The following is a 26160-nucleotide window of genomic DNA, read 5'->3' as shown; positions in this document are numbered from 1 at the left end:
TTTGTTTTGTTGTTGTTGTTTTGAGACGGAGTCTCGCTCTGTCGCCCAGGCTGGGGGGTGGTGGCGTGATCTCAGCTCACTGCAACTTCCGCCTCCCAGCTTCAAGCTAGTCTTCTGCCTCAGCCTCCTGAGTAGCTGGGATTACAGGCATGTGCCACCACACCCGGCTAATTTTTGCATTTTTATAGAGGGGTTTCACCATGTTGGTTAGGCTGGTCTCGAACTCCCAACCCCGTGATCCGCCTGCCTCGGCCTCTCAAAGTGTTGGGATTACAGGCATGAGCCACCGTACCCAACCCAGGGGTTAGTTTTTTACCCACCTCATCTCCCCAAACATTGCACATTCTTTGAAGAAAGTGATCTGCCCAGTTCCTGCCTATTCCCCAGGCATGCATGTTGCAGGTCTGCAATACACATCTGTTGAATGGTTTAAAATGACAGAATCGCTTTTGTCTGAGTAAAGAAGTAGATCCATTCTATGGGAGTCCAGAGGCCAACTAGGACCCAAGGGGAGAAGTTCCAAGGATGGAAGATTTTAGCTCACCAGGAGAAGACTTTCTAACTGTGGTTTGCAGTGTCACAGGAATCCCTGAATTGCATCACTAAAAGGGTTCAATCTCAGGCAGAAAGGCTTCTCCAAGCAGGCAGATGTATGTGTATAAGTTTCAGGGATTCTCATATACCTACATGTCTGAGAAAACCTCGTGGTTCTGGTTCACAGTGATAGCTGCCCTCTCTATGGACCTGACCACACAACCCCCGGAGGAAGAAGACAGAGCTGTACACATCCTGATGTTCCTGAATTTAATCCTCAGCTTGCTCTTGCCCTCTTCTAAGAAAAGGAGCATGTGGGGGCAGGTGAGTGGGGATGTGGGGCTCAGGAGTATGTTTACCACATCTCCCAAATGACCGTCCTCTCAGAAATACATGGGGGCGTGCAGCAAGAATGTAAGGTATCTTCTGAGGGGGAGGGAGAGTCCACAACAGCAGTTGCATGTTACTCAGAACCTGATGCTTAATGTGGAAACGCTGACCTTCACACGAGCTTACCACGAGGAGTGTCTCTACTATTTTTGCTACATACAATTAGATTTTGATCTGTGTGGATATTGCTCTGGTTGCAAAATAACTCTATTTAAAAACCATCAGAGAGACTTGAGAAAAGGCTTGTGAAAGCATCATGATACACACAGAAGAGAGCGACTTCCTATCCTTGAGAGATGGGAATTGAAAAGAAATGACTGTATACCTCCATGCATAGCATCAATACGGATCTTCAGTCGGTTTGGCCCAGAAAGTAGTTCTTTCAGTGCACTGAAATCAAAGATGTTTCTCAGCATTGTAGCATATGCTTCCACCGAATCCACAATTTCCACTGTGAGAACAAGCAACATTAAAAGATGGAAGGACTAACCACATTTAGAAAGATTATATTCTGATGTGATTATATGGCTGTAAACCTGCTATTGCTATTTTAGAGGGACAATTATTGAACAGCTCAAATAATATGACTGTTAAATACTATCCAATACTACCAATAGTTATCCAACACTAACAATTTTCCTGAGAGGTAAATGTTATTAGTCCTATTTGATAGATGAGGAAACTCAATGTGTGAAGCGTTAAGAAACTTGCCCACACAGCTTGGATGAGGCACACAGAGGATTTTCAACAGAGGTTGTATAAATTCTGCTAGGCCACCACAGTGCTTCCCCATTCATCATTTTGAGAGGTGTGTTTTGGTGTTACAGAGAGCAGAAAATATAATGCCTACTTTTAGTTCCTTTTCTTTTTCCAAGTCCATTGTCATCAAGACTTAATGGTACTAAGTGGAAAAAGAAATTTTTTAATGAATCACTTTTCACATGTACTGCTTAAGGAATAAAGCAAATATAAGAACTTAGTATTGTTGTTCTTGTTGAATATTCAGGGCTTCTGAACATTTTCAAAACTGTTGGATATTCAGGGGTTCTGAACATTTTCAAAATATGAAGATTTTAAGAAACTCTCTAGTGGTATCTTCTGAACCTCAAGAATGTCTTCGAGATGCATCAAAGTGGCACTTTATCTTTGTTAGTATGCAATTGTCAGCTTTCCATGAGTAGGTTGAAACAAAAAATGCAATCCATCCTTTGGCCAGGAACTAACTGACTAATAAAATGCATTCCATAAAGTTGCAATTCAGAAGAAAGAATACACGTTAGGGCAAAGTCAAAATGCAAGTCCATTGCCAATCGTCTCATCCTCATTTTATTAATCTGAATACTTTTATAAATGTTTATTCTGTCAATTATTATAATACCTGGCATTCAACAACAAAATGTTAGCCACAGCTGCCTATGTAGAGAGTTGCAATTTGGTCCCCCCAAAATGGTCTGATTGATTTTACTGAATGAGGACAACTAAAATGGAAAATGTAGGCTTGCGAATCATTCAAACCTGAGTTGAAGTCCTGGTTTTGCCATTCATTGACCATGACCTTGAGCCTGTTACTTAACCTCTCTCAGCCTTTGTTTCCTCATCTGTAATAATGAATGCTGACAGTGCTGCCCTGACAGATCTACTGTGAGAATAAAATGGATTAATGTGTGTAAAGACCCTGGTATGTAGCAAGAAGTCAATGAAAAGTTAACTATGAATGTAATCTTACAGGTCTTCTAGTCAAGGCATGAAAACTAATGCCTAGAGTGTTGGAAATGACTTACCCGATGTCATGCAGCTGATCCCTGGCAGGGCCCAGGGAGCCCAGGTCTCTGGACTCCCAAACCTAATTCCAGACTCGTTAATTAACTAACACTTGCAAAGCTCACAGACCACTCAAGGAAGTCTTTCCAAAGCTGAAGACCCTGTACTAAAACGTTGAAAGAAAAATCGCTCAACGTGGAAATAGGAGTGGGCAGAAAGAGGAGGAAAGTAAACATGCCTGTGAAGGGTTTGAACTTATTTTCCAAGTCAAACTGCTGCTTTCCGAGAACACCAAGGTCTACTTTCAGGTCAGGGCAAATTGCATATTCTTCAATTGTCTTGCTGATTTGGAAAATTTTATCAGTTATTGCTTCTGGAGCAGGACCTGGAAATCAAACCGCAAACAGTGGTCACTTCATGCAGCTCACATGGAAATACAAAGAATCCAAAGCTCATCAGTTCCTCTTCACTAGCACATCTACCATTTCATCATTCAGCCAGCAAGGTGGCAGGATTTTTCTAAAAGAAAATATCATGTTAGGGATGAGTTGTACATGGCTCTTCATATTCAGGTACAGTCAAATGAGAAGCATTTCACTGTCACTGAAATGAAGCAAAGAGCACCCTCCTGCCCCCTACAAAGGATCAGAACCAAAACCCTGGTCTCCCCAGGCTCCAGCTATTGGTTTATCCTACTGAAGATAAACTTACCTGTCCTCAAAATGACAGCAAACTCACCTCCATTAGAAATATTGAATTTGATTCCAAAATCTCCATTGGGGCCCCCTGGGTTGTGGCTGGCTGTCAGAATGATCCCACCAATGGCTTTGATTTTTCTAATGATGCAGGATACAGCAGGGGTGGAGAGGATTCCATTCTGTCCAATAACCAAGCGACCAATCTAGGAGAAGAAATCCAGAACACACTCTTTAACATCAATACATCCAGAGTCACTGCTCAGAAACAACACCAAGATAACAGGCAGATGGACAAAATAATAATAATAATAATAATATTAATCTGTTAGACAAGAAAAGATTTTATTTAATAAAAATCTACAGCTTGGATGTCTCCACCATATTACTGAAGCAGAATCAGCAATGTTGAACAAATTCCTTCAGATGGTTTTTGGGACTTTGTAGTTTTAGAAGAGTGTGTGGTCTGTGTGCACTAGAAGGCTCTGGCATGAAAACACAGCATATTAAAAAGAGCCTTTCCAGATCAGGTTCACAATGTGGATACATTGAAAGAATATGAGAAAACCCAAATTTTTATCCAATTCAATCATACTTTCAATCCACAACGGGAGAAAAGAAAAGGTTTAGCTAGTTAAAGGGATTCTGCCCAAAGACAAGGCTTTTTTAAAGTAAAAATCTTTTTGAAGTAAAAAAGGCAAATTTTATGGCAAGATTATTGAAAAATGACTCATCAATTTATCTTTCCAGTCAAGCTTGGCTTTTTCATATAGTGGGTTTCCTCAAAGCAAGACACACATACTCCTGTTACAGTGTACCTGGGTTACCTCCTGGGCCTAAGACAAGAATGCTGGAGTTATTCCTGAGTAAACCAGTCAAAACGACCTACATGAAAGGGCGACAGGTGGGACTTCTGTTGCGTTCTTAACTTACCTTCCCATAGCTCTTACTGATGGTGAAGTACCGCTCCTAAATCTTTTTTGCTAAAATGACAGTAATTTATATCTGTTTCAACATGACTAAAGTTGGAAAAGAAGGTTGAGGTGTTGTCAGTTCCTCTTAAAAAACAGGGATTTTTTTTACATTTTCCGTTTGTTATTTCTTTTTGCTTCACCCAAGATAAATATGATTGAAGAAACAACTTGATGGTGGAAGATGTGTTTCTAATGTTGAGAATGTCCATGAGATACCTGGATTTCCTGGGGAGAGTTTCTCTGGGACTGTTGGCTCTGCCACCCTTCCATAGCTCATTGAAAACTGTCAACAACCACCTCCCAGGAAGCAGCTGGTTCACTTCCGACCAGCCACCTCCCAACCACCTCCCAGGAAGCAGCTGGTTCACTTTGTTACCTCTTGGCTCTCATATGTTGATCTCTGAACAATTTTTGGTATAGCTCCCCTAATATATTGGTTATATCCTGCCTTCCCCAGGAAATGGTAACCACCAGGGTGGATGCTGTCAGTAGGTTGCTTTTTAGACTATAGGAACCTGTAGATAGTGTGGAATCAATACTGATGATTGTTATGGAGCTACAGAGTGCTTTCTACATCCCACGGCACTTTTGATCCATTCCCACATTTGCTCCTCCCAAGTACCACTGCAAACATGAGGAAGCTGAGGTCCAGAGTTATCATGATCCTGCCCATTCATTCATTCTTGCCTCCATCCAGCAGCAATAACAACAAGCATTAATGGAAAGGTGCTATGGCAGACACTGGCATAGATGACATGACAAGGCCACACAGCACATTAGTGGCCACGGTGGGGGAAAGTATTGAAACCTCCTGACTCAACACTGACATTTCACCTTCCAGCAGTTTCCAGTGTGGTTGTGGTGAGAATAAAAGCCTATATTCAGGCAGTTCTAGAATGTCCATAGGAGGGGTTTAGGGGTGGCTTGTCGAGTTGTATTTACACACCAAGCACACCAATTTTTATATAGATTATATTTGGTGTGGAAGGAGAGGCTGATGATATTAAGCTACACCACCCATGTCACCCCTTAATTCTGCCATTCCTTATGGTGAGATTTGTAATGGTTCCAGGCTGAGGGGATTATGCCAGGGGTAAGAGTAAGAAGAAAATTTGAGAGATAGAAGCAAGATAGCTTCTCTCTTGAGCCCAAGAAGAAGTACATCTGGTGGAAGAACTCCCCTTCCAGATCAGGCTCTTTCTTGGGAATCACCCTCAGGAATATTGCTCTCAATCGGATACAGGGGAGACACTGCTCTATTACTCTCCTTCCCTTAAAGATGCCTGGACCACTGCAACAGCTCCTAACTCAATCTCCCCTGCCTCTCTCCCACATGAGTCTCTCTTGCTCGACCCTGGCTGGATCCATCTGACCTACTCAAACCCATCTAGTTCATCTTTCTAAGCCATAATGCTGTGTCCCTTTTCTGACCCCAAAACCTTCCCAGAAATTCTACTTCTAGGTATACACCTGAAGAATTGAAAGCAGGACGTAGACAGATGCTTAAACACCAATGTTCATAGCAGTATTACTCACAAAAGTCAAAGGGTGGAAAGAACGCTAACGTCTACCATGAGGTGAACGGATAAACAAAATGTTGTGTATACATAAAGTGGAATATTATTCAGCCTTAAAAGTGTGTGTGTGGGGGGGGGTCCTGCCATATGCCACAAGATGGATGAACCTTGAGGACATTATGCTAAGTGAAATTTGTCATACAGCATTTCTCACAAAAGACAAATTGAGCCGGGCGCGGTGGCTCAAGCCTGTAATCCCAGCACTTTGGGAGGCCGAGACGGGCGGATCACGAGGTCAGGAGATCGAGACCATCCTGGCTAATAACACGGTGAAATCCCGTCTCTACTAAAAAAATACAAAAAACTAGCTGGGCGAGGTGGTGGGCGCCTGTAGTTCCAGCTACTCAGGAGGCTGAGGCAGGAGAATGGCGTGAACCCGGGAGGCGGAGCTTGCAGTGAGCTGAGATCCGGCCACTGCACTCCAGCCTGGGCGACAGAGCAAGACTCCGTCTCAAAAAAAAAAAAAAAAAAAATACAAATTGAAAACTGTCAACCACTCCACTACCAACCACCTCCCAAGAAGCAGCTGGTTCACTTCAGTTACCTCTTGGCTCTCATATGTTGATCTCTGGACAATTTTTGTTGTAGCTCCCCTAATATATTGGTTATATCCTGCCTTCCCCAGGAAATGGTAATCACCAGGGTGGATGCTGTCATTAGGCTGCTTTTTAGACTGTAGGAACCCGCAGATAGTGTGGAATCAATACTGATGATTGTTATGGAGCTACAGAGTGCTTTCTACATCCCATGGCACTTTTGATCTGTTCCCACACTTGCTCACATTTGTCACAAAAGACAAATGCTATATGATTCCACTTACATGAGGTATTTAAAGAAGTCAACACCATAGAAACACAAAGTACAATGGTGGTTGCCAGCGGCTCAGAAGAGGGAAGGATGGGGAATTGTTCAATGAACATAGACTTTCAGTTTGGCAAGATGAAAAATTTCTAGAGATATGTTGAACAACAATGTTTCGTTAACATTACTGAAGCATACACCTAAAAATGGTTAAGATGGTAAATTTTATTATGTGTTTTTACCACAATTAAAACTTTTTAAAGAATTTGTCACTGTACTCTAAGATGACATTGCAATATATAGGTATGGATGTGACTGGAAGGACATATATAGGATAATTTTTTTTCTTTTCTTTTTTTTTCTCATGTGACTGCCAGATCATAAGGATAAATATTTTTTAACTCAAAAAAAAAAAAAGGGAATAAAATTCTGACACATTCTACAGCCTGGACAAGGCTTGAAAACATTATGCTAAGTGAAATAAGCCAGATGCAAAAGGACAAGGATTGTCTGATTCTGCTTCTATGAGGGAAGTAGAATAGGCAAATTCATCGAGACAGAAAGTAGTACAGAGGTTACCAGAGGCTGGCGGGAGTGGGAATGGGAAATGATTGTGTAACAGGTACAGAGTTTCTGTATGGGATGATTTTTTTAAAAAGGTTCTGGAGATGGATAGTGGTGATGGTTGTACAACATTGTGAATGTAATTAATGCCACTGAACCATACACTGAAAATGGTTAAAATGGTAAATCTGATGTTATGTATATTTTACCTTTCCTGGCCCCCAAGGTAGAGATAACTCCCTCAGCCAGGCACTAAGAGTCCATTCTCAAATGGCCTCCCCTGCCTGCCTTCCTTTCCCACGACTCCCTTCCTTAAAACTCATGCCTCCCCGCCAAAACGGGTACTTCGTTGTTCCCCAAACATCTAATAGTCAAACACGGCAAGGAGTAAACTTTAAATATTCCTTTTAACTGAAAACAGGGCTTGGTATTTTCTTAGGTTTCATTAAAAACCAAGTTCCATTTTCTTTGTCCTGTAATCATGCACATGGGTCCTGCTCTTACCTCTAAACTTACCTCTCGGTTGAGAGCTCTGGGGACTGAATGAGATATCAATATTCTAAAAGGGGCCCATCAATATCTTATTTTGTGCAATAAAATGTCCTTCAAAAGCAGAGAGCTCTATATAAATAAAAATGAAGAGAAACTTATAACCCATAAATGCACCAGATAAAGTATGGTAAAGGGAAAAAAATAAAATGATCTCCATTTAGCTCAGTGGGCTGAAAAGCCCTCCAAGAATCAGCTTATGGGCACAGTGGCTATTAATGAAGATAAGAAAGGAGCATTAACTTTTGTCAAAATCTGTGGCAATAATTATCCTTCCTTTAGATTTCCTCCCTGCAGCCCTACCCACAATCAAAGGCATGTTAAAACAGTCAGAATGTAGGATATGTTAGACAGAGAAGAAATCAAACCCTTTAGAATTTCATAGGTTTAAAGTGCATCAGATTGAAGTGCTTTATCAGTCCACTAATGTTTTAAGCAATTCAGTTGGTTAGCATGACTGTTTTAAATGCAGTGCTCTTTAATAAGGTGGCTCTCACCTCTAAGCTTACCTTGAAAAGACTTGAAAATATTCTTGGGCTGCCAACAGCTCTAACAAATAGGCAGCTACCATATTTAGTCAATTATTATCATTTAAATGTATTATTTAGTAAACCTTCAGAGGGCAAATCTGAGAAAGTCTGTAGAGTCTGCCTGAATTACACATTCCTACCACCTCTTCCACATCCTTCAGCTCCACACAAAAATGAAATGGAGCCAAATATATCACAGCAAAGGGGACAGGGTACCAGATCCACTCAACAGTCTAGATATATGCGGAGAAATAATGTTCCATTCGTTCCCTCTCCAAAGATTAAAAGCATCTTAATACCATTCCCTTTGCAGCTCTCCTCAAAGAAAAAATTTATGGCATGTCACATTTTATCTTAAAAAATGTGTATGCTTCATAATAATTTCATATTTGAGTGCTTTATCAGCAACTTTTACATGAGAGGCATTCAGATTCTGAAACTGAGTATCAGGAAAACTCTCATTATAAACAATAGGATCTACAAACACTTAAATTTCGTGTGGTGGTACATTTTATTTTGTTTTGCTTTGTTTTAATTTGGCTTTCGCAAACACACCTGCTCAGCGTATTTTGAAAATACACTGAAAATGAATGTCTAACACATGTAGTTGCAATACTAAATTTTATCTTGTCAGAATCAGAATCTCTTCCAGAGAAGAAATACAACAGATTTTAAAATTTGCAGGTACTGAAGGACTATGTGCTCCAACTAATTGCTAATCATTATCTAAAACACTAAAAATATATTTTTGGTCCCTGAGAGGAATTTGCAGAGCAAAAAACATCAATGTTCCGATGCCCACCTTCCTGTAAACCAGTGGGCTGTGCGAACTGTTAGATTATCAAGATCAATGCTTTCTGGTACAATATTCCTTCTCATTTGCTTAATCCAGCCAACACGGTTTTCCATGATGCAGAGGTTTAGCAGAGCCTCCTCATACTATAGTCTTACAGGAGTTATTATCTCTACCCTGCTGCACAAATTCACCATGCACAGGGCTTCTTTGTGTCCAAGGTCATTATAAGCAGGTGCCCCTGTAACAGGTCCTCTCGAAAGGCTCACACCTAACATTTTCCAACCTCCTCCTAGCATTTCTGCATGACTACCAGGATCCATAAACAACAGCATGCCCTGGCTTTTGTTTTCCTGTTTGACAAGTGACTGAACTTCAACAAGAAAGCCATTGAAAGAAAACAAAATCCTCTTCTCTCCACCATTCAGTAGAGCCCTCTTACATAGGACAGGGTGCCCCTTGAAGCTAGTTAGAATGTAGATAAAACAGCTTAAGACCGGCAGTGTGCTTTAAACGTCTAAAAAGCAACAGGTACTTTGTCGAGCAATAGAACAGAGCATAATACCTAAGAAGCTGAACTTAACATTCCTGTATCCCGGTGTGGTTAATGTAATTTCTCAAGTATTTTCACAACATACAATCACTAAAGTTACAATGAAACTTAACCGGATGTTAGTAGAATTGAAGTGTATACCACATATAAATCCTTGTACATTTGTATACTTCTGTAAAATTAAGAGGTTATTTGGAGAGCCAGAAACATAACAATACTTATCATATACCCACCCCATTGGCAGCTGCCATCTGCACTATCGTTTCTATTGCTGATTTATTAAAATACCGCCCATCTCCACCAACCACCAGTGATGATCCCTGGCGATCTTTTAGGTCTATGGAAAAGAATATACTCTGAATGAAATTCTCCAGATAGCATGGCTTTTCCTCAAAATAATAGGTTTTCTTCCGTAATCCACTTGTTCCTGGTTTCTGATCGTGGTAGGGAGCTGTAGCAAAAGTCAACAAAGGGAGAGGACCTTCTTCCATTTTTCTATACGTCCCAGAAATCCATTCTTCAAAATCACTCATCCTTCACTTCCACCGACTGGCTCAGTGAGGGTGTCCAGAAAGCAGTCAAGGGACTCCAAAACAGGTCTGTCCAACCTGAAGCTGCAACAGTGTCGTATGAGTAACTAAAATAGAGGGTTTGCCTGGACGATCACTCTCAATGAGAAAGCTTGGTTAATTCCTTGTTGTTGTCCCTTGTGAACAAGTTAAGGGCCACACACCCACTCGCACCCACACACAAAGCAGGTCTTCAAAGTTGTTTTGATGAGGACACTTCTGCCCACTTAACCAAGCCAAATACCCTTCAATTATTTTTGTCTCATTTCCCCGTTAGGGTAGAGATAGCTCCAAGGAGTGCTGCATGCAGCCGACTTCAGTTGTAAACACCAGGTGGCTGCCAGGCTCTACAATCAGAGCCCAGGCAAAGAGGGCAAAAGCAGTCCCACGAAGCAGGTTTGTGAACAAGACACCCTGGTGTGGCTCTCACTGCTCCTGCCACCCCTTAAACCAGAGCCTCTCTGGGCATTCATCTCTGAGAAGGCCATCTGCAGCTAGAGTTGCTCCATGCCACCTAGCAAGCTAAAGGTCAATCTTAAAATGGAAGTGAGGGAGCTCAAGTTACCCCCGGTTTTCTTACATCACTGTCATTTTGATACCTAAGAAATTTTTTTTACTTCACACATGCAATCTATCAGGAAAAAAATCATCTAACAGATTTATTCATTGGCGACCAAAGATTTAACAAAATAGTGTTCAGTTCTAGAAAAACAGATACCTCCAAAGTTGCCCTGAATAACCAACAGCTTGGTCATTCCTTTGAATATACAAAAAAGCAGGCATGAGGATGCACCAAGTCCTTAAAAATGTAAGCAAAACATGGAAAAAAAAATATATATATATATGTTTTTCTGAGTGCACAGGTTTGGATCAAGTTATTATTTAGAAAAATATGAACATAAGATTTTTTAAATTTTTTCAGTTGTAAGTGTACTTGACTTTTAACAAAATGTTTTTAGGGAAGCAGTTTAAGTCCTTTGTATCTGAAGAGTCTAGGATGTTTAAAAACATTTTACCTAAGTAAATTTCATATCCAATTCCATTTAATCCCCAAGATTTTATTACTGATCTATTTAAATACAAACATGTGTGTTCTCAGCCAGCCATGGTGGCTCACACCTGTAATCCCAGCACTTTGGGAGGCCAAAGTGGGCAGATCACCTGAAGTCAGGAGTTCGAGACCAGTCTGTTCAACATGGTAAAACCCTGTCTCCACTAAAAATACAAAAATTAGCCAGGCGTGGTGGCGTGCACCTGTAGTCCCAGCTACTTAGGAGGCTGAGGCAGGAGAACTGCTTGAACCTCGGAGGCTGAGGTTGCAGTCAGCCAAGATGGTGCCATTGCACTCCAGCCTGGACAACAGACCACGCATGCACTGAGGAATTAAGGTTTTCGAGGGAAAAGTGAATCATCCCTTGAGCAACAAAATCTGAGTCTTTTTATACTAACTTGTCAAGCAGCATCTGAAAGTAGACATGCACTGGTAGCTGCCAACTGCCCTCTGTCAAGAATGCGCCTGTGTTCCAAGGCTGCTCTGCAGAAGACCAGCAGGAATAATGGGCTCACGAGTGGAAAGTAGGCCACTGGCAAGGGAGCCTGGCCCCCTTCAAATGACAAATGGGCCTGGCCCATGTGCAGGAAATACCTCGAGACATAACATTAACACAATTCACAAAACACATTTATTACGTTGAAAACCTGTCAGGCAAAAGACAACTACTTTTTATAGCTTATTTTGGGCTCTTAATTTGTTTTAAAAAGTCAAATTCTTTAGAAATTAATTGAAAAAGCAAGCATGCTTTATTAACAGTTTACATAACCACTGTTTTTCTACTATAAATGATTTTCTAAATTCCTATTTTGTAAGTTCTGTGCCAAGTTTTCTCTGGTTTTATATGGGCTTGTAAATTAGGCTGGCATGTGTGTCTTGACATATTCGATAATAGATCCAGATTTATGAAATATCACTCCAATAATCTTTTCTTTGGAATAACAGAGCAACCAACCACGTAATTGGTAGTTTTCTTAATGAGATCTTGAAATCCCAGGGTAAATTTGGGGGTACTTGGGCACAAGGATGTTCCCACATCCCATACCAAAGCCTCTCTGCCCACATAATATACCACACTCCAGCATGGTCTCTGCTGGCAGCCTGCCAGTCTCTCAGTGAAGTTCTTTCTGAAGGCAGAACTATGAGAGCAACATTTTAAGCAATGACACATGCCAGGCATGGTGTTTGTCAATATGCAATACTACACCAAAAGGACATAATCCTTGCCCTAGAAAAGCTTCTATTCTAAAAATGGGCCTGATCATAATTTTATGAACACTACAGAATTCAACCCCATATAAAAATATTACCAGAAGCAGCAATGTTAGATGGACTGTGAAGTATAGTAAAAAAGAAGAGACATTAAAAACATTAAGCTTCCTAAGACACTCAGACTAAGTGGGGCAGCTATTAAGAAACTCATTTGTTTCAGCTCTCCAGCAAAGGTTGAACTTCATCTTCAGAAACGTTACTGTCGAGCATAGCGAACCCAATTTGGCCTAATGAATTCGCCTGCATTGCCAGTACTCCTTCACAATGACACAAATTACATTTAAACCATATGGGGGATTTAAGGATTACTCCCTTCAGACAAGGAACTTTCATACTGGTCTTGGGCCCAATCAATTTCACAATGGCAGAGTTATGAACCCCTTCGCTCCCAGCCTCACAAAGACTCCAGCTCCCATTCGCATCAGCAGTGATACCTTCCCAGTAGAACACAGCAGAAACCGTAGACTTACCAATCCTTTATTCACTCTTTCTTTTCTATGTTTCTCTAAAAAATATTTAATGGACAGTTAATAATGATGTCCCAGGCCCCATAGGAGGGCTGGCCTGAATGGGTTCACCTCTTCACACCGAGTTCTTTTTAGCAAATGTCCCAGGAGTGGGCATAAGGGATGGACCTGATAACCCTATTTCCAGGCATAAGCACTAGAAAGAAAGGCAGAAATTTGGCTTAAAGCAGCAGGGTTAATCAGACCCCCAGCTCAAGGCCCTATGGTTGTGATAGCTGCAGGTGCCTGTTACAGACGGCTTGAAGTTTGTCCCCAAGAGTGAAAAACAGTCATTCATTTCTCCAGCTACCAGTAACTAAGCAGGTAGTAAACGCTCAGCCCCAGGCAAGGTACTGCATTCTAATGGAAAGGGCACAGGTTCAGCGGCCAGACACAACTAGGGCTCAAATCTTTCACTGTAAAATGTATGAGAGGTACAATCTACAGCAAGTTACTTAACTCATCTGAGCCTATAAAATGGGGATAGCTCTGAAGGTTGTTCGGAAAATTGAAAACAGGTGACATGTGAAAACACCCGATACCGTGCCTGGTATAAGGTAAATCATTGCCAGCCCCTCGTCCCTCTGGGCCTCAATTTCCTCATGAAATCATACCTCTCTCCCAAGGGTTTTGTGAAGATTGCCTCACTGAATGTCTAGGAAAGCCTTTATGAACTGGAAAATGATGTAAAGATACAAAATTTTTTTTTCCACGTTCTGAGTGGGGTTGGAGATAGAAACAAAGGGGGATGGGCCTCTGTCCTCATAAAGTTCACATCAGAAAGGAGCCATCACAGCGTGGTGGCCTTGGTGCTATCCTGAAGGTGTATTTACAGAGTTGTGGCTCTCAAGAGGTTGCAGTGAGAGGTATGAGACTGGAGAAATAGTTGGGGCAAGTCTATGGAGCCTTGTGAACTGTACTAAACTTTATTTTGTAAGTGCTGCAGAGCTATGGAAATTTTCAAGCAAAAAGAATATAAACCAATATGTTTTTGGAAAGTTGACTGGCTGGCAGTGGTGCCTTGAATAGCTTGGAGAAGGAAGACCGGAAAAAGATTAACCAAGGCTTGCAAAAAGGGTTCCATCCTTAGCTGGGTTGGCTTTGAGGGTCCCAGTCAATGTGATCTCGTCCAGCACCATTCCTCTGCCAGCTTTCTACATACAACTTCAACTTTGAGTTCTTGGCCCAGTTGGAGCACTGATTTCTTTTTTCCTCTCTCCTACCGTGAAGATACTCCTTGAACAACCTCTTTCCTCTGACCCTTTTTCCATACTGTGCTTTCTACTCATCCCCTCCCTTCTCTGAGAACTGTCCCCCAACTATTCCATAAGAGTGAAGGCCTGGGGCCATGTCTCTACTCCAGGACCCTGACTCCAGGCCATGAGCAAAAGGGGTAGATACCTGACTAAAGCTGGACCACTCATGTTTTCTCTCCTTGGAATCTAGAATTGGGACTCAAAAGTGTACTAGTCAGATTAGGTTAGCCCTTGAACCAGAAAGACAGGTAAACTTATGAGCTGTGGGCCAAGAACAGTTGAGTCATGAGAATATCCATAGAACTGCTACTAGCCTGACAATATGTGAGAGTCCGTGACAGCTATGCAGGATCCGACTCTGGATCACTCATACATCTCTAAGAGTTGTGGATCCGATATACGGGAAGAATCAGAAAAGAATTCGAAATAGAATCAAGCAAAAAATAGGTTAGATGAATCTTCTCACATAGGTAGGGCTTGCAGATTCATCAGACCTGAGAATCGGGGAACAGGGGCTGGGAACACAAGCCACTGGAGACTTCCTTTTGGCGCTACTATTCTGGACTCGGTGCCTCCACATCCAGACCCTTGGCCAAGCCACACCTCACCCAGCTGGTGTCACCCCAATTCAACTGGAAAGGTAACCCCTCATCACTTCAGGTGAGAGAATGGTTTTTTAAGTTGGCATTTTAAAACATACTCTCTTAAAATTAAGTGTACAGATGATGAAGTATATCACATAGGATACCAATAATAAAATAAACATAGTATTAATAATTTTGGAATAAGTGGGGGAAAACTAGGTATATTTGGTATTTGAAATACATTTAAGAAATGTGGGATATGAGTTTATCTAAAGATTAGCCGTGTGGGTCCAGTTCATAATGTGCAGGTGGTGTTACTTATTTAGACAGGATTTCAAGTTTAAGGAGGTATTAGAAGAATTTTATCAAAATTATAAACATTAGTGGAACATTCCAGACAACTTGGACTGTATTATATTTATAACTTTAAGTCATTAGATGCAGACAGTATACTGTAGTACTTGAGGGAACAGACTCTAAGGCCAAAGAGACAGGGTCTGAACCCTTATTCCACCAGTTACTAGTAATATGATCTTGAAAAAGTTACTTAACCTCTTTGTGCTTCCATTTCCTCATCTGCCAAGATGGAGATAATGGTAGCAGCTCTATTTTACTTGTTGTAGTCATGTTTGAATGAAGTAATTTACAGATAGTTCTGAAACCAGAGCTGCTATATATGCCCTGTACAAGGATCTGCTGTTATTATTTGACTACATGAGAACAACTTGAATACTTGAAAAGTTTTCCTTATTAGACAAGGAATTTTAAAAGAAAACAAATATTTGACTTAAAAATTTGAAATATTCATAGATACTTGATTAAATGAGTTTGTAAAAAAATAATAATAATAACACAGTGAGAAACCTAACTTCCATTGACAAATGGGTCAGCAGAGAGAGAAGAAAATGAAACAGATGTGCTGAGATCAACAGGAGACGCTGCCCGGGTTCCTCTTGTTTCAGGGTCTTTTATTTATTTATTTTTTTTGGAGGCAGAGTCACTCTGTCACCCAGGCTGGAGTGCAGTCGTGCAATCTCTGCAACCTCTGCCTTCCAAGTTCAAGCAATTCTCATGCCTCAGCCTCCTGAGTAGCTGGGATTACAGGTATGTGCCACCATGCCCTGCTAATTTTTAGTAGAGACAGGCTTTCACTGTGTTGGACAGGCTGGTCTCGAACTCCTCACCTCAAGTGATCTGCCCGCCTGGTCTCCCAAAATGTGTCTCAGGGTCTTGAAGTCCATCTGCCCCACTGCCTGTGTCTCAGGGCTGCAGGAGGCGCCCCTCTCTCTGTGTGCAGTCTTTGCACGTCAGGCTTCACGAGGGCTGACTGAACCCTAACTGGGCTTCTGTTACTTATAGCCACTTACATCTCTTTACAGGGCTGACCAGGGCTCCGTAAATGTTTAAAAACCTGGGTCCTGTTTGCCAGCTGGGTCCTGGGTCCTGTTTGCCAGCTGTGAGCCAGGCCTTACCTGCTGTCCCGTACAGGCAAGAAAAGGAAGAGAGAACACTTCCTCCCCTTCACCTTTGAGCTCCCTCAGTCCACAGCAAGCAGAGAGGCCGAGTACCATTTTCTGACTGGGGGACCGTGGGCAAGGGACGTAGGCTCCTCGTGCCTCTATTTTCTCACCTTTGAAACAGGGATTGAAAGTAGTAGCTACTGCATAGATTTGCTGTATAAAGAGACAAGTGTTTACAAATGTAAAGAGCTTAGCACCAGCTGGTTCCAGTGCTCTGTGAGCCCTGCATAGGCATTAGCCTTTAGCACTACTCTGAATCTGAAAACATGCAGGTGTGTTTCATACCCAGCTATTGGGACGGGCCATTGGCTGTGTGCATTTTAGTAGAGTTAGGAAATGTTCTCTAAAGAAAAGGAGAAAATACGTTAAAATTGGAAGAAGGTACAAGGTCAGAAGAATTACAAGGGCCAGATGGCTTAGAGCTCTACAGAATCCCATGTACACAAAGACTCCTGAAGTAGATTTGGAAATAAAAACAAACAAAACAGCTTCCTCAGAGAGTGTACAACCTTTAGCATGCATCAGTTGGCTGTCCATCTGTTCACCCATGCATCTACCCAACATTTCCTGTATAAACCGATGTGTTGTATTCATTTCACCAAGCACTGTACACCTCAGGAAGACTCAAGCTGCCAGGAAACTTTTGGTGCAGAAGGAGAGACAGATAAGTCAACAAATCATTTTAAAATGGAGGAAAAAGTACTCATCTGGAAGCCTGCAAGAGAGCTATGAGCACTCAGAGGGCAAAGAGAAGCCATGGAAGGCATTCCCCATCTGCACAATTGCCATTCTGAACCCATGTGGTTACATCTGAAAACAACCTCCTCAATTTGAAGATGCGCAAGGCTTAGGAACCCCTTTTCATAAGTAAAGCACATGTGAAGAAATCTCCTGTTTTATCAGAAATGACCCATATTCAACCATTTTGACCTATAAAAACAGCCATTTATATGGTTCATGTAACATTTTTCTATGTCTCTTTTATTTCCTTTTTGGAGAATTCTTAAGACAATCTGAATTTCAATCCCTTAAGAATATTCACTTGGCGCTAACAGAAGAACTCTCCCCATTCTAGCTTACCAGGAGCACAATTATTAAAATTCTGTGGTAAAAAGAGAATCAGTTAGACTCCGTCTCAAAAAAAAAAAAAAAAAAAAAAAAAAAAAAAAAAGAGAATCAGTTAAGGAATCGCTTTATTTTCAAATCATTCATGGTCGTATGTTTCCCTCTTGTGGTGGAAAACGGAAAAACAAGCAAGATTGCCAGCAGCCTCATAAGGGGTTGAAGCAGTGCCTGCTTCACTCACCTCTGCCCAAAGCTGCCTTGCACAACTCTAGGGGCTCCCTTCACCAAGATCACAAGGGAAATTGTGCCCCTTTAAGTTTTGTGGCAGGCAGTGGTTGGCCCTCCATCAAATAATTAAAATATGGTGGGACTCTGGGGCTTTTAAGAAGAGGAGAGAACTCCTGACCTCAAGTGATCTGCCTTGAGGCAAAACCCCGTCTCTACTAAAAATACAAAATTAGCCGGGTGTGGTGGCAGGGCCTGTAATCCCAGCTACTCGGGAGGCTGAGGCAGGAGAATCACTTGAACCCCGGAGGCGGAAATTGCAGTGAGTCGAGATTGCGCCATTACACTCCAGCCTGGGCGACAGAGTAAGGTTGGGTCTCAAAAAAAAAAAAAAAAAAAAAAAAAAAAAAAAAAGGCCGGGCGCGGTGGCTCAAGCCCGTAATCCCAGCACTTTGGGAGGCCGAGACGGGTGGATCACAAGGTCAGGAGATCGAGACCATCCTAGCTAACACGGTGAAACCCCGTCTCTACTAAAAAATACAAAAAACTAGCCGGGCGAGGTGGCGGGCGCCTGTAGTCCCAGCTTCTCAGGAGGCTGAGGCAGGAGAATGGTGTATACCCGGGAGGCGGAGCTTGCAGTGAGCTGAGATCCGGCCACTGCACTCCAGCCTGGGCGACAGAGCGAGACTCCGTCTCCAAAAAAAAGAAGAAGAAGAAGAGGAGGAGAGAAATGGTGAGGTTATTTTCTGTCTGTCTCATTACTAAGATCATTTTCAATTATATGGTCTGGCCAAAATTGGACGTCCAGCTGTAAAGGACATGAATGAAGGTGACCACAAAGAGGGAACATCCTTTTCTAAGGGGTCCCTGTAAGCCAGAGTTTCTATAAATTGGAGAGAGTGAAGCCTCCTTTAAAAGGTTCTGAAAGTAAATGAGGAAAAGTATGTGTGAAATGCTTACCACAATGCCTGGCCATATAGTAGCCACTCAATAAATGTTATCCAAACTACTAAAAACAGAAAGAGGTATTGATAAGGACTGATCACCTCCTTCTAACACATCCGCTGATCTCGAAAGCAGGTAAGCCCAGGTAGGAGGGCACAGATGCAATGGGTTTATCTGTGAGATAAATACTGATTAAACATCCCCCATGGTCCAGGCACTGGGGGAATGAGACAGGTAGCAGAAGGAGGATTTAAAGATGAATCAAGTACAGTTCCTGCTCTAACCACTGGGCTCTGGAGTCAAACAGGCCTGAGTCTGAATCCTGGCTTTGCTCAAACCTTCTAGTGGTATATGGCCTTTCTGGCCTCAGTTTCTTTATTTGTAAAATAGTAAGGACAATGATGCTTGCTCAAAGGTTGCTGTATGTAGTAGAAGATAAATTCAGTAGGCCACAATGTGCTGGGTCATGTTTCAAGTGCATTACAAGCATTAACTTATTTAATCTTCACAACAACTGTATAGGGGCTTATTACTCTCAGCACTTATCCTAGGGATAAGGAAAATGGGGGATACAGAGATTATGTCATCTGTCCAAGGTCAGGTAGACTGTGGAGATGGGCTTTGATTTAGTGAACTGTATATTGTTCATTTTACATATAGATTTGATTCGGCCAACCCAAGTGAGAAGGCTTGCTCTAAGACGACACCAGCTCATACACAGTCTGTCTCCAGAGCGCAGACACGTAACTATCATGCTACCTTTCCACGTAATGTAATATGCAGCCAGGTGAACAGTAAATACTCAATAAACAAAAGCTTTTAAAACAGCATGTGGGTAAATGTGGACATCTGTGGGAATTCCTGAGATGGACGGTGGCTCGTGGGGGCAGCAGCAAGGCATTCTCTCTTGGCCCCAATCAAGGCTTCAGTGAGAGCTAGGCTTTAGGGATATAAAAAGTTGGACTTTCACTTAAAAAGTTTAGGAACCCCTAGACTATAGTGCTAGATAACAATTAAAAGGGTCTTGAGGAATAGAGCACAGTGGAAATCCAGGTTCAAATTCCAACTCTTGATACTCTTCAGTATCTTGGAGATCTTGGGCAAATCACTTAGCTTCTATTTCTGCATCTGTAAAACAGGCGTCTAAATACCAATCAATTAAGAGTTGTTGGAAAGATTATATGAGATCATGTAAAGCGCTCAGCACAGTGAATATCATTGCATGTAGGTTTCCATGCAGGCTTAATAACAACTCAGTGGTGTAGGATTCTCACTATTCCCATTTTACCGATAAGGAAACTGAGGATTAGAGAAGTTACATGAGTTGCTCAAGGACTCACAATAAATTGGAAAGGCAGGCTTCAATACCAGTTTTAATGCCAAAGCTCATGTTTCTCATCATCGGGCTATGTATGGCTCCTTTGGATGATCAAATTTGTTTAAACTTGAAGAAAATTAAGAGGAAATAGATCCCAAGTGACTCCCAAAGGGTTATTGCCCAAGTGCAAAGTATATGTGCTTTGGTGCCTGTACAAAACCCACCTGCATTTGGTGGAGAGAGCATAGATGTCATGGTTGAATAGTGCACTACTCCCACCCCCTCAAAAAAAAAAAAAAAAAAGATATATTGAAGTCCTCACCCCAGGTACCTGGGGATGTGACCTTACTTGGAAATAGGGTCTTTGTAGATGTAATCAAGTTACAGCGAGAGCATACTGGATTAGGGTGGCCCTAAATCCAATGACAGGATTCAGGAGAGGGAAATTTGGAGACAGAGACAGAAGAGATACATAGGGAAGAATGCCATGTGAAGACAGAGGTAGAGATTGAAGTTACACTGCACCAAGGCTCGCTAGCCACCACCAGAAGGTAGGAAGAGGCAAGGAAAGATTCTTCCCTAGAGCCTTCAGAGGGAGCATGGTCCTGCTGTCACCTCGATTCCAGACTTCTAAGCTGCCAGAAGTGCAAGAGAATAAATATCCATTGTTTTAAGCCGCACAGTTTGTTATGGCAGATGGCAGCCCTAGGAAACTGCTAAGTGCTAAAAAAAAATAATAATAACAATAATAATAGGCCAACTCCGTTTGCAGCAGAGCGGCTGCTCTGAGTGACAGGCACTCTGGGTAGACTATTCCCCTACCCTGCCCCCCAACCCCCTACACTTTTTCTTTGCTTCAGAGTGTTTGGTTTCTAGCACTAAATAACCCTGCATGGGCCATGGCTCCATATGTACAAACAAGCTTCCTCCTCTGCTCAGTGGTGTGGAGAGAGAGAGACTGCATCTCACTCATTTTTAACCTCAGTACCTGGAATGGGGTTGGGCACATATAGATAGTCAATAAATGTGTGAGTAACTAAAATATTTAAGTGAGAGCATCAAAGGACCCCTGTAATTACTGTTTCTGAGCACGGAGGCGCGTTTTCAGGCAGTAGTCAGGAGTGGTTTCCCTCCCTGAGACCAACCTCAAATAGAAAATTACTCCCCTAATCACAGACAAATTCCCAAAGCACAAGGTGTCTGCAACAGAGGGCACTCCGCCTGGGAACTGGCATTCCAAGTAGTTTCAATAGCACAAAGTCTTGTGCAGCAATTAGGAACAGAACTAGAAACTGCAGTAGTGAAGGAAGTAGAGCTGGTTAGTCTGCGTGGTTGAGGCTGAAAGCTTACATTGCTTCCCAGGATATCTGCAGGCAGAGTGATGGAGGGATCTTCATGGCGCTACTCAACATGAGGTAGAAAAGTGGTGAGAGTAAGAGAGAAATAGAGACCAATGCAAACAAAAGGAAAAGAGGGTCATAGCTGACCTAGCATCCCAGCCCCTTTCCTAATATTAGAGCAGTAGGATACAACACAACCACACTGTATGTCTAATTTTTTTTTTTTTGCATCTGTAAATGTATAATTTAACTTAGTGAACATCAATCATTCTACATATGGGTTCAGGCCAGTTGACCCAAGTTAGAAGGCTTGCCCCAGTGAAGAGAGGAGGTCACACACAGATGGTGTTACGTGTCACGTAACCTGCTGGTTAAAGAAAGATAAGAGTCAAAGCAAACTGATAGAGCCTTTTTTTTTTTTTTTTTTTTTTTGGACACAGAGTTTCACTCTTGTTCCCCAGGCTGGAGTGCAATGGCGCGATCTCGGTTCACTGCAACCTTCGCCTCCCAGGTTCAAACAATGCTGCTACCTCAGCCTCCCAAGTAGCTGGGATTACAGGCATGCACCACCATGCCTGGCTGATTTTTGTATTTTTAGTAGAGATGGGGTTTCACCATGTTGGCCAGGCTGGTCAGGAACTTCTGACCTAAAGTGATCCACCCACCTTGGCTTCTCAAAGTGCTAGGATTACAGGCCAGGCATGAGCTACCATGCCCAGCTCCTGACAGCCTTAATATGTTACTGGGCAAATACTTCAACCCAATCCTCCTTACAAATAGCATTTTCTTTTTTTTTTTTTTTTTTTTTTTTTTTTTTTTTTTGAGACGGAGTCTCACTCTGTTGCCAGGCTGGAATGCAGTGGTGTGATCTCGGCTCACTGCAACCTCCACCTCCCCTGGTTCAAGCGATTCTCCTGCCTCAGCCTCCCGAGTAGCTGGGACTACAGGCATGTGCTACCACGCCCAGCTAATTTTTGTATTTTTAATAGAGACGGGGTTTCACCATGTTGCCCAGGATGGTCTTGATCCCTTGACCTCGTGATCTGCCTGCCTTGGCCTCCCAAAGTGCTGGGATTACAGGTGCCAGCCATCCTGCCCGGCCTACAGATAGCTTTTTGATCCTGTCTCCAAGATCCTCCCTTCCCTCAGGGCCATAAGAGAATTCCCAGGCTGGGCCATAAGAGAATACCCAGGCTGGGCCTTAGGATAATTCCCAGACTGGGCCTTAGGTTGGCCTGTATATAAAAGAAAGCCTTAGGGGTTAAGGACCTGTGTGATGGCAGCTGAGTCACTGGCGGCCTCCCTCTTCCGTTCCTGCAATGCTGGAGTTAGGATGAGTCCTGCTTTACAGTCTAAGGCTGTGGTTTTACTTTCTACAAGGACCTCCTTGTTTTGCAAGTGCTGCTCCCTCTACATAGAATGTCTTCTTCATACCCCCGTGTCTGCACTTTTTCCTGGCTTCCTCTTCATCATCCTTCAGGACTTGGTTTAAACACATCTCCCCTGGGAAGCTTCCTCTGACCACCCCTGCGTGTTCCCCTCCGTAGGGCCCTCAATACACCCTAACGAGGCACTTCTCATACTATATTGAAATGCCCACTTGCTGAGACTGTTTTACGCACTGCTGCATGCCCCAAATACACAGCACTGTATTGAGCAATAAGGAAATGCTCAGTAAATGTTTCAGGGATGGAAAGTACCCCCATCAAATCTTATTCAGGGAGGTTTCTGGAGCAAGTGTACCCAACCAACTATTTACCAGAACCACTATCCTAAAACGATAAGGGGTAGACCTGGCGTACAAACACCAAACACCGTAACCAGTACTTAAGCCACTCAGGATCAATTTTGCTTACTTTGGGGCTGGTTGCTTTGTTCTTTTGAGAAAAGTGAGTATCAGGCTGATGACATATTACTGAAAACCTAAAGTTATATAGAACAAGTTCTCCCTCCCCCAAGGCTCTGTGCATGAAACACTCTCTGTAAGAAAGACATTTCTGTTCTGAAATTTATAAGCTAACAGGTGTAGAGCATCTTGACAGGTCATTGGCAAATCGGGGAAGAAGAGAAGTTAAAATGAGGGGGTAATAGCTGGGAAACCTTTCGCAAGAAGTTTAAAGTGTCTGTATTTCCCATCAAAACCCCTCAACGTATTATTTTAATTTCACAAATGAGTAAAGAAGCGGCTCAAGCAATTTGCCCAAGATTAAACAGCTAATAACTAGCATGTCCAGGAATCAAACTCAGATCTCACATCAAAGATTATATATACTTTTAACATAAATTTTACCATAAAAGATGTAATTTTGATATTCTAGTAAGAGTCTCAAAATGGCATAATGCCTGTAATTTTTTTTTTATTATTCTTTAGCATGTCTGAGTTTCGGACTTCGAGGGAACTAGACAAAACTGTGTGTAGAGATTTGTTTTTGGCAAGAGGCTTGAATTAGCCCAGTGGGGTGAGTTTCCTGAAGCAATAGTGGAGTTTTAAAAACAACCAAATAATTTATATTTGAGTTGCACCTTAGAGTTCACAAAACCTTTGTATGTACATTATTTCATTCAATCCTCATAAAATTCTCCGATATAGCAGATATTGGAATTAATCCCCCTTTACTGGTGAGAAAACAGTTTTAGATAAGTTAAGCAGAATACATGATATTGTACAGTTAATTATGAAACTGAGATTTGAAGCAAAGTCTCAAAGTCTTCACTTGCAAGCCACTACTATGAACTGAAGTTACGTGGTAAAATTAGGTAGCCACCAAGTGGCCTGACTTCCATTTGGAACCCACTGTAAGTTGAAAATACCATCAGTCAAAAATGTATCTGATCCATCTAACCTACCAAACATCATGGCCTAGCCTAGCCTACCTGAAATGTGCCCACAACACTTACCTTAGCCAATAGTTAGGGAAGATCATTGAACACAAAGCCTAATTTATAAAAAAATGTTGGAAGATCTCATGTAATTTATTAAATACAGTACCCTGTATTGTACATTACTGGTCGTTTACCCTCAGGACCACATGGTGGACTGGGAGGTGCGGCTTGCTCCTAGAATATCATCTTGCATTTTGCTAGCCTGAGACAAGATCAAAATCCAAAATCCGAAGTATGGTTTCTACTGAATGTGTATCACTTCTATACCACTGTAAAGTTGAACAACTGTTATTCATCATTCCATGGTAAGTCAGGGACTGTCTGTTCTAGCATTCACACCATGTTGTTGTAACTACCCATGGAGTGTCTGTCTCACCAGCATGAGCACCCTAAGCACAAGGACTTTGTCTTACTCATCCTATATCCACAACCACTGTGCGCAGTGCCTGGCACACAAAGAGTGTTTCACAATGCTTGTCAAATGAACATATCCACATGTCCCAGGAGGTTTCCAGAAATGTCAGCATACATTTCTTGCAGCTTCCCATCTGCAGCAAGACATAGGCCTGGGCCCAGTAACCATTCCACAGATCCATCCTGAAATATCCATCCTTAGCTAGCCACTGCTAGCTTGTGACTCAAACCAGGTGAAGGTCTCAGATCAGTGGGCCTGTGGCTGAGATTTACAGCAACTGTGAACCTCTGCCTGACAGATAAAGTCCAAGGGATAATGTGTGGACAGAGGCAGGATAGGACAGCCAAAAAGTGAGGGTGGGAGGAGGCACAAAGACCCTCCCTAGGCCCATCTTCTTGTCTCCTCCCTCTGCCCTCCAATGGCCCCAGTATTTGCAATAATCACAATAATCGTAGAATCATCAGAATCTTCTCTTTACTAACCACTTACAAGGTCAGACCCTACAATAAGTGCTTCGCAAATTTTATTTCATCCTCACAAGAATCCTTCAAGGCAGATATTATGATTATTCTTTTGAATACCACATCTACATATGGAGGAGCTATCTATGGCGAACTGTGGGATAAGTGATTTTCTCATGGACATGGATTTGAACACAAAGCAGTTGGAGTGAACTGTGTGGCCCAGCCCAGAGAGGAAGTTGGGCTTTCATGACAGGTGCCAATCTTATCCCTGATTCCATCTGAGTTTTCTACACTTATTTCCCTTTTGCTTCATTTCCAAATCTTCCTTTAAAATGCACTTCGTCTTGTTCCACAGAACACATTTTTCAAAGTCCCCATGGAGGTGGTGTAACCTAATAGTTTTATTGCTAAATCAAAAGGCCTTTCCCTGTCCCCACCCAGTTATGCCATCCCAGATCCATTTTCTGGCCTCTGAAGTCAGGGGACAATTTCACAGACTCGAGGTGGGCACTGGCTTAGCATTTGGGTTTCAGGTTCTGTGGTCTAGAGCTGACAGGATTCTCTTCCTCAGTCTGGGCTGGGTATTTGGCCATTTTGTCTGTTTGTATTTTAACAAACCTTCCCATTTTGTACAGCTCCTAAATGCCTCACCAAAGCAGGTTTAAATGTTTACCAAAATGGAGGAGAACTGTAACCCCAGACCACTGCGGTAGGCTGCAGAAAGCAGAATGCTGGACTCTGCCTCGGCAAGAACTGTCTCCTAAGCTCCTCTCTACAGGTCAACGTGCTTGAATAGTATAAAATACAGTAACTCCCTTTAAACAGTTATGCCAGAGTAAATTCATCTCAATTAGCATTATCTCCTTCAAAACAATCACCTTGGGAAACAACATATTTATTCAAACAATGCTGACATCTCTCTAACTCTTTTAGTGGGGAACTGTTTTTACTGTCTGTGGCACTTTCTTTGAAAGTCCTCAGTCATGACAAATTTCATCCTTTGAGAGTAGATTTGAACTTTGGAAA

At 42.2% G+C, this 26160-nt stretch overlaps 1 protein-coding gene across 3 annotated transcripts in view; it reads right to left on the bottom strand.

Moving 5' to 3' along the window:
• Positions 1-26160, bottom strand: part of PGM1 (phosphoglucomutase 1) — a 66471-nt gene that overhangs the window by 27335 nt on the left and 12976 nt on the right. For 2 of the 3 annotated variants that reach the window (XM_050756181.1, XM_050756269.1), the window contains exons 2-4: positions 3424-3586; positions 2924-3070; positions 1250-1375 (exon numbers count right to left, since the gene is read on the bottom strand). In XM_050756181.1, the coding sequence (XP_050612138.1) occupies positions 1250-1375; positions 2924-3070; positions 3424-3586 (436 nt within the window). Of the gene's footprint in view, positions 1-1249; positions 1376-2923; positions 3071-3423; positions 3587-9954; positions 10658-26160 lie in introns of those variants that run through there. The other variant, XM_050756087.1, reaches the window with a different exon arrangement.

This window comes from Macaca thibetana, chromosome 1 (genome assembly GCF_024542745.1).
Source record: "Macaca thibetana thibetana isolate TM-01 chromosome 1, ASM2454274v1, whole genome shotgun sequence".
In the NCBI taxonomy this organism is placed as follows: Eukaryota; Metazoa; Chordata; class Mammalia; order Primates; family Cercopithecidae; genus Macaca; species Macaca thibetana.
This window is presented reverse-complemented; position numbering and strand designations above follow the sequence as displayed.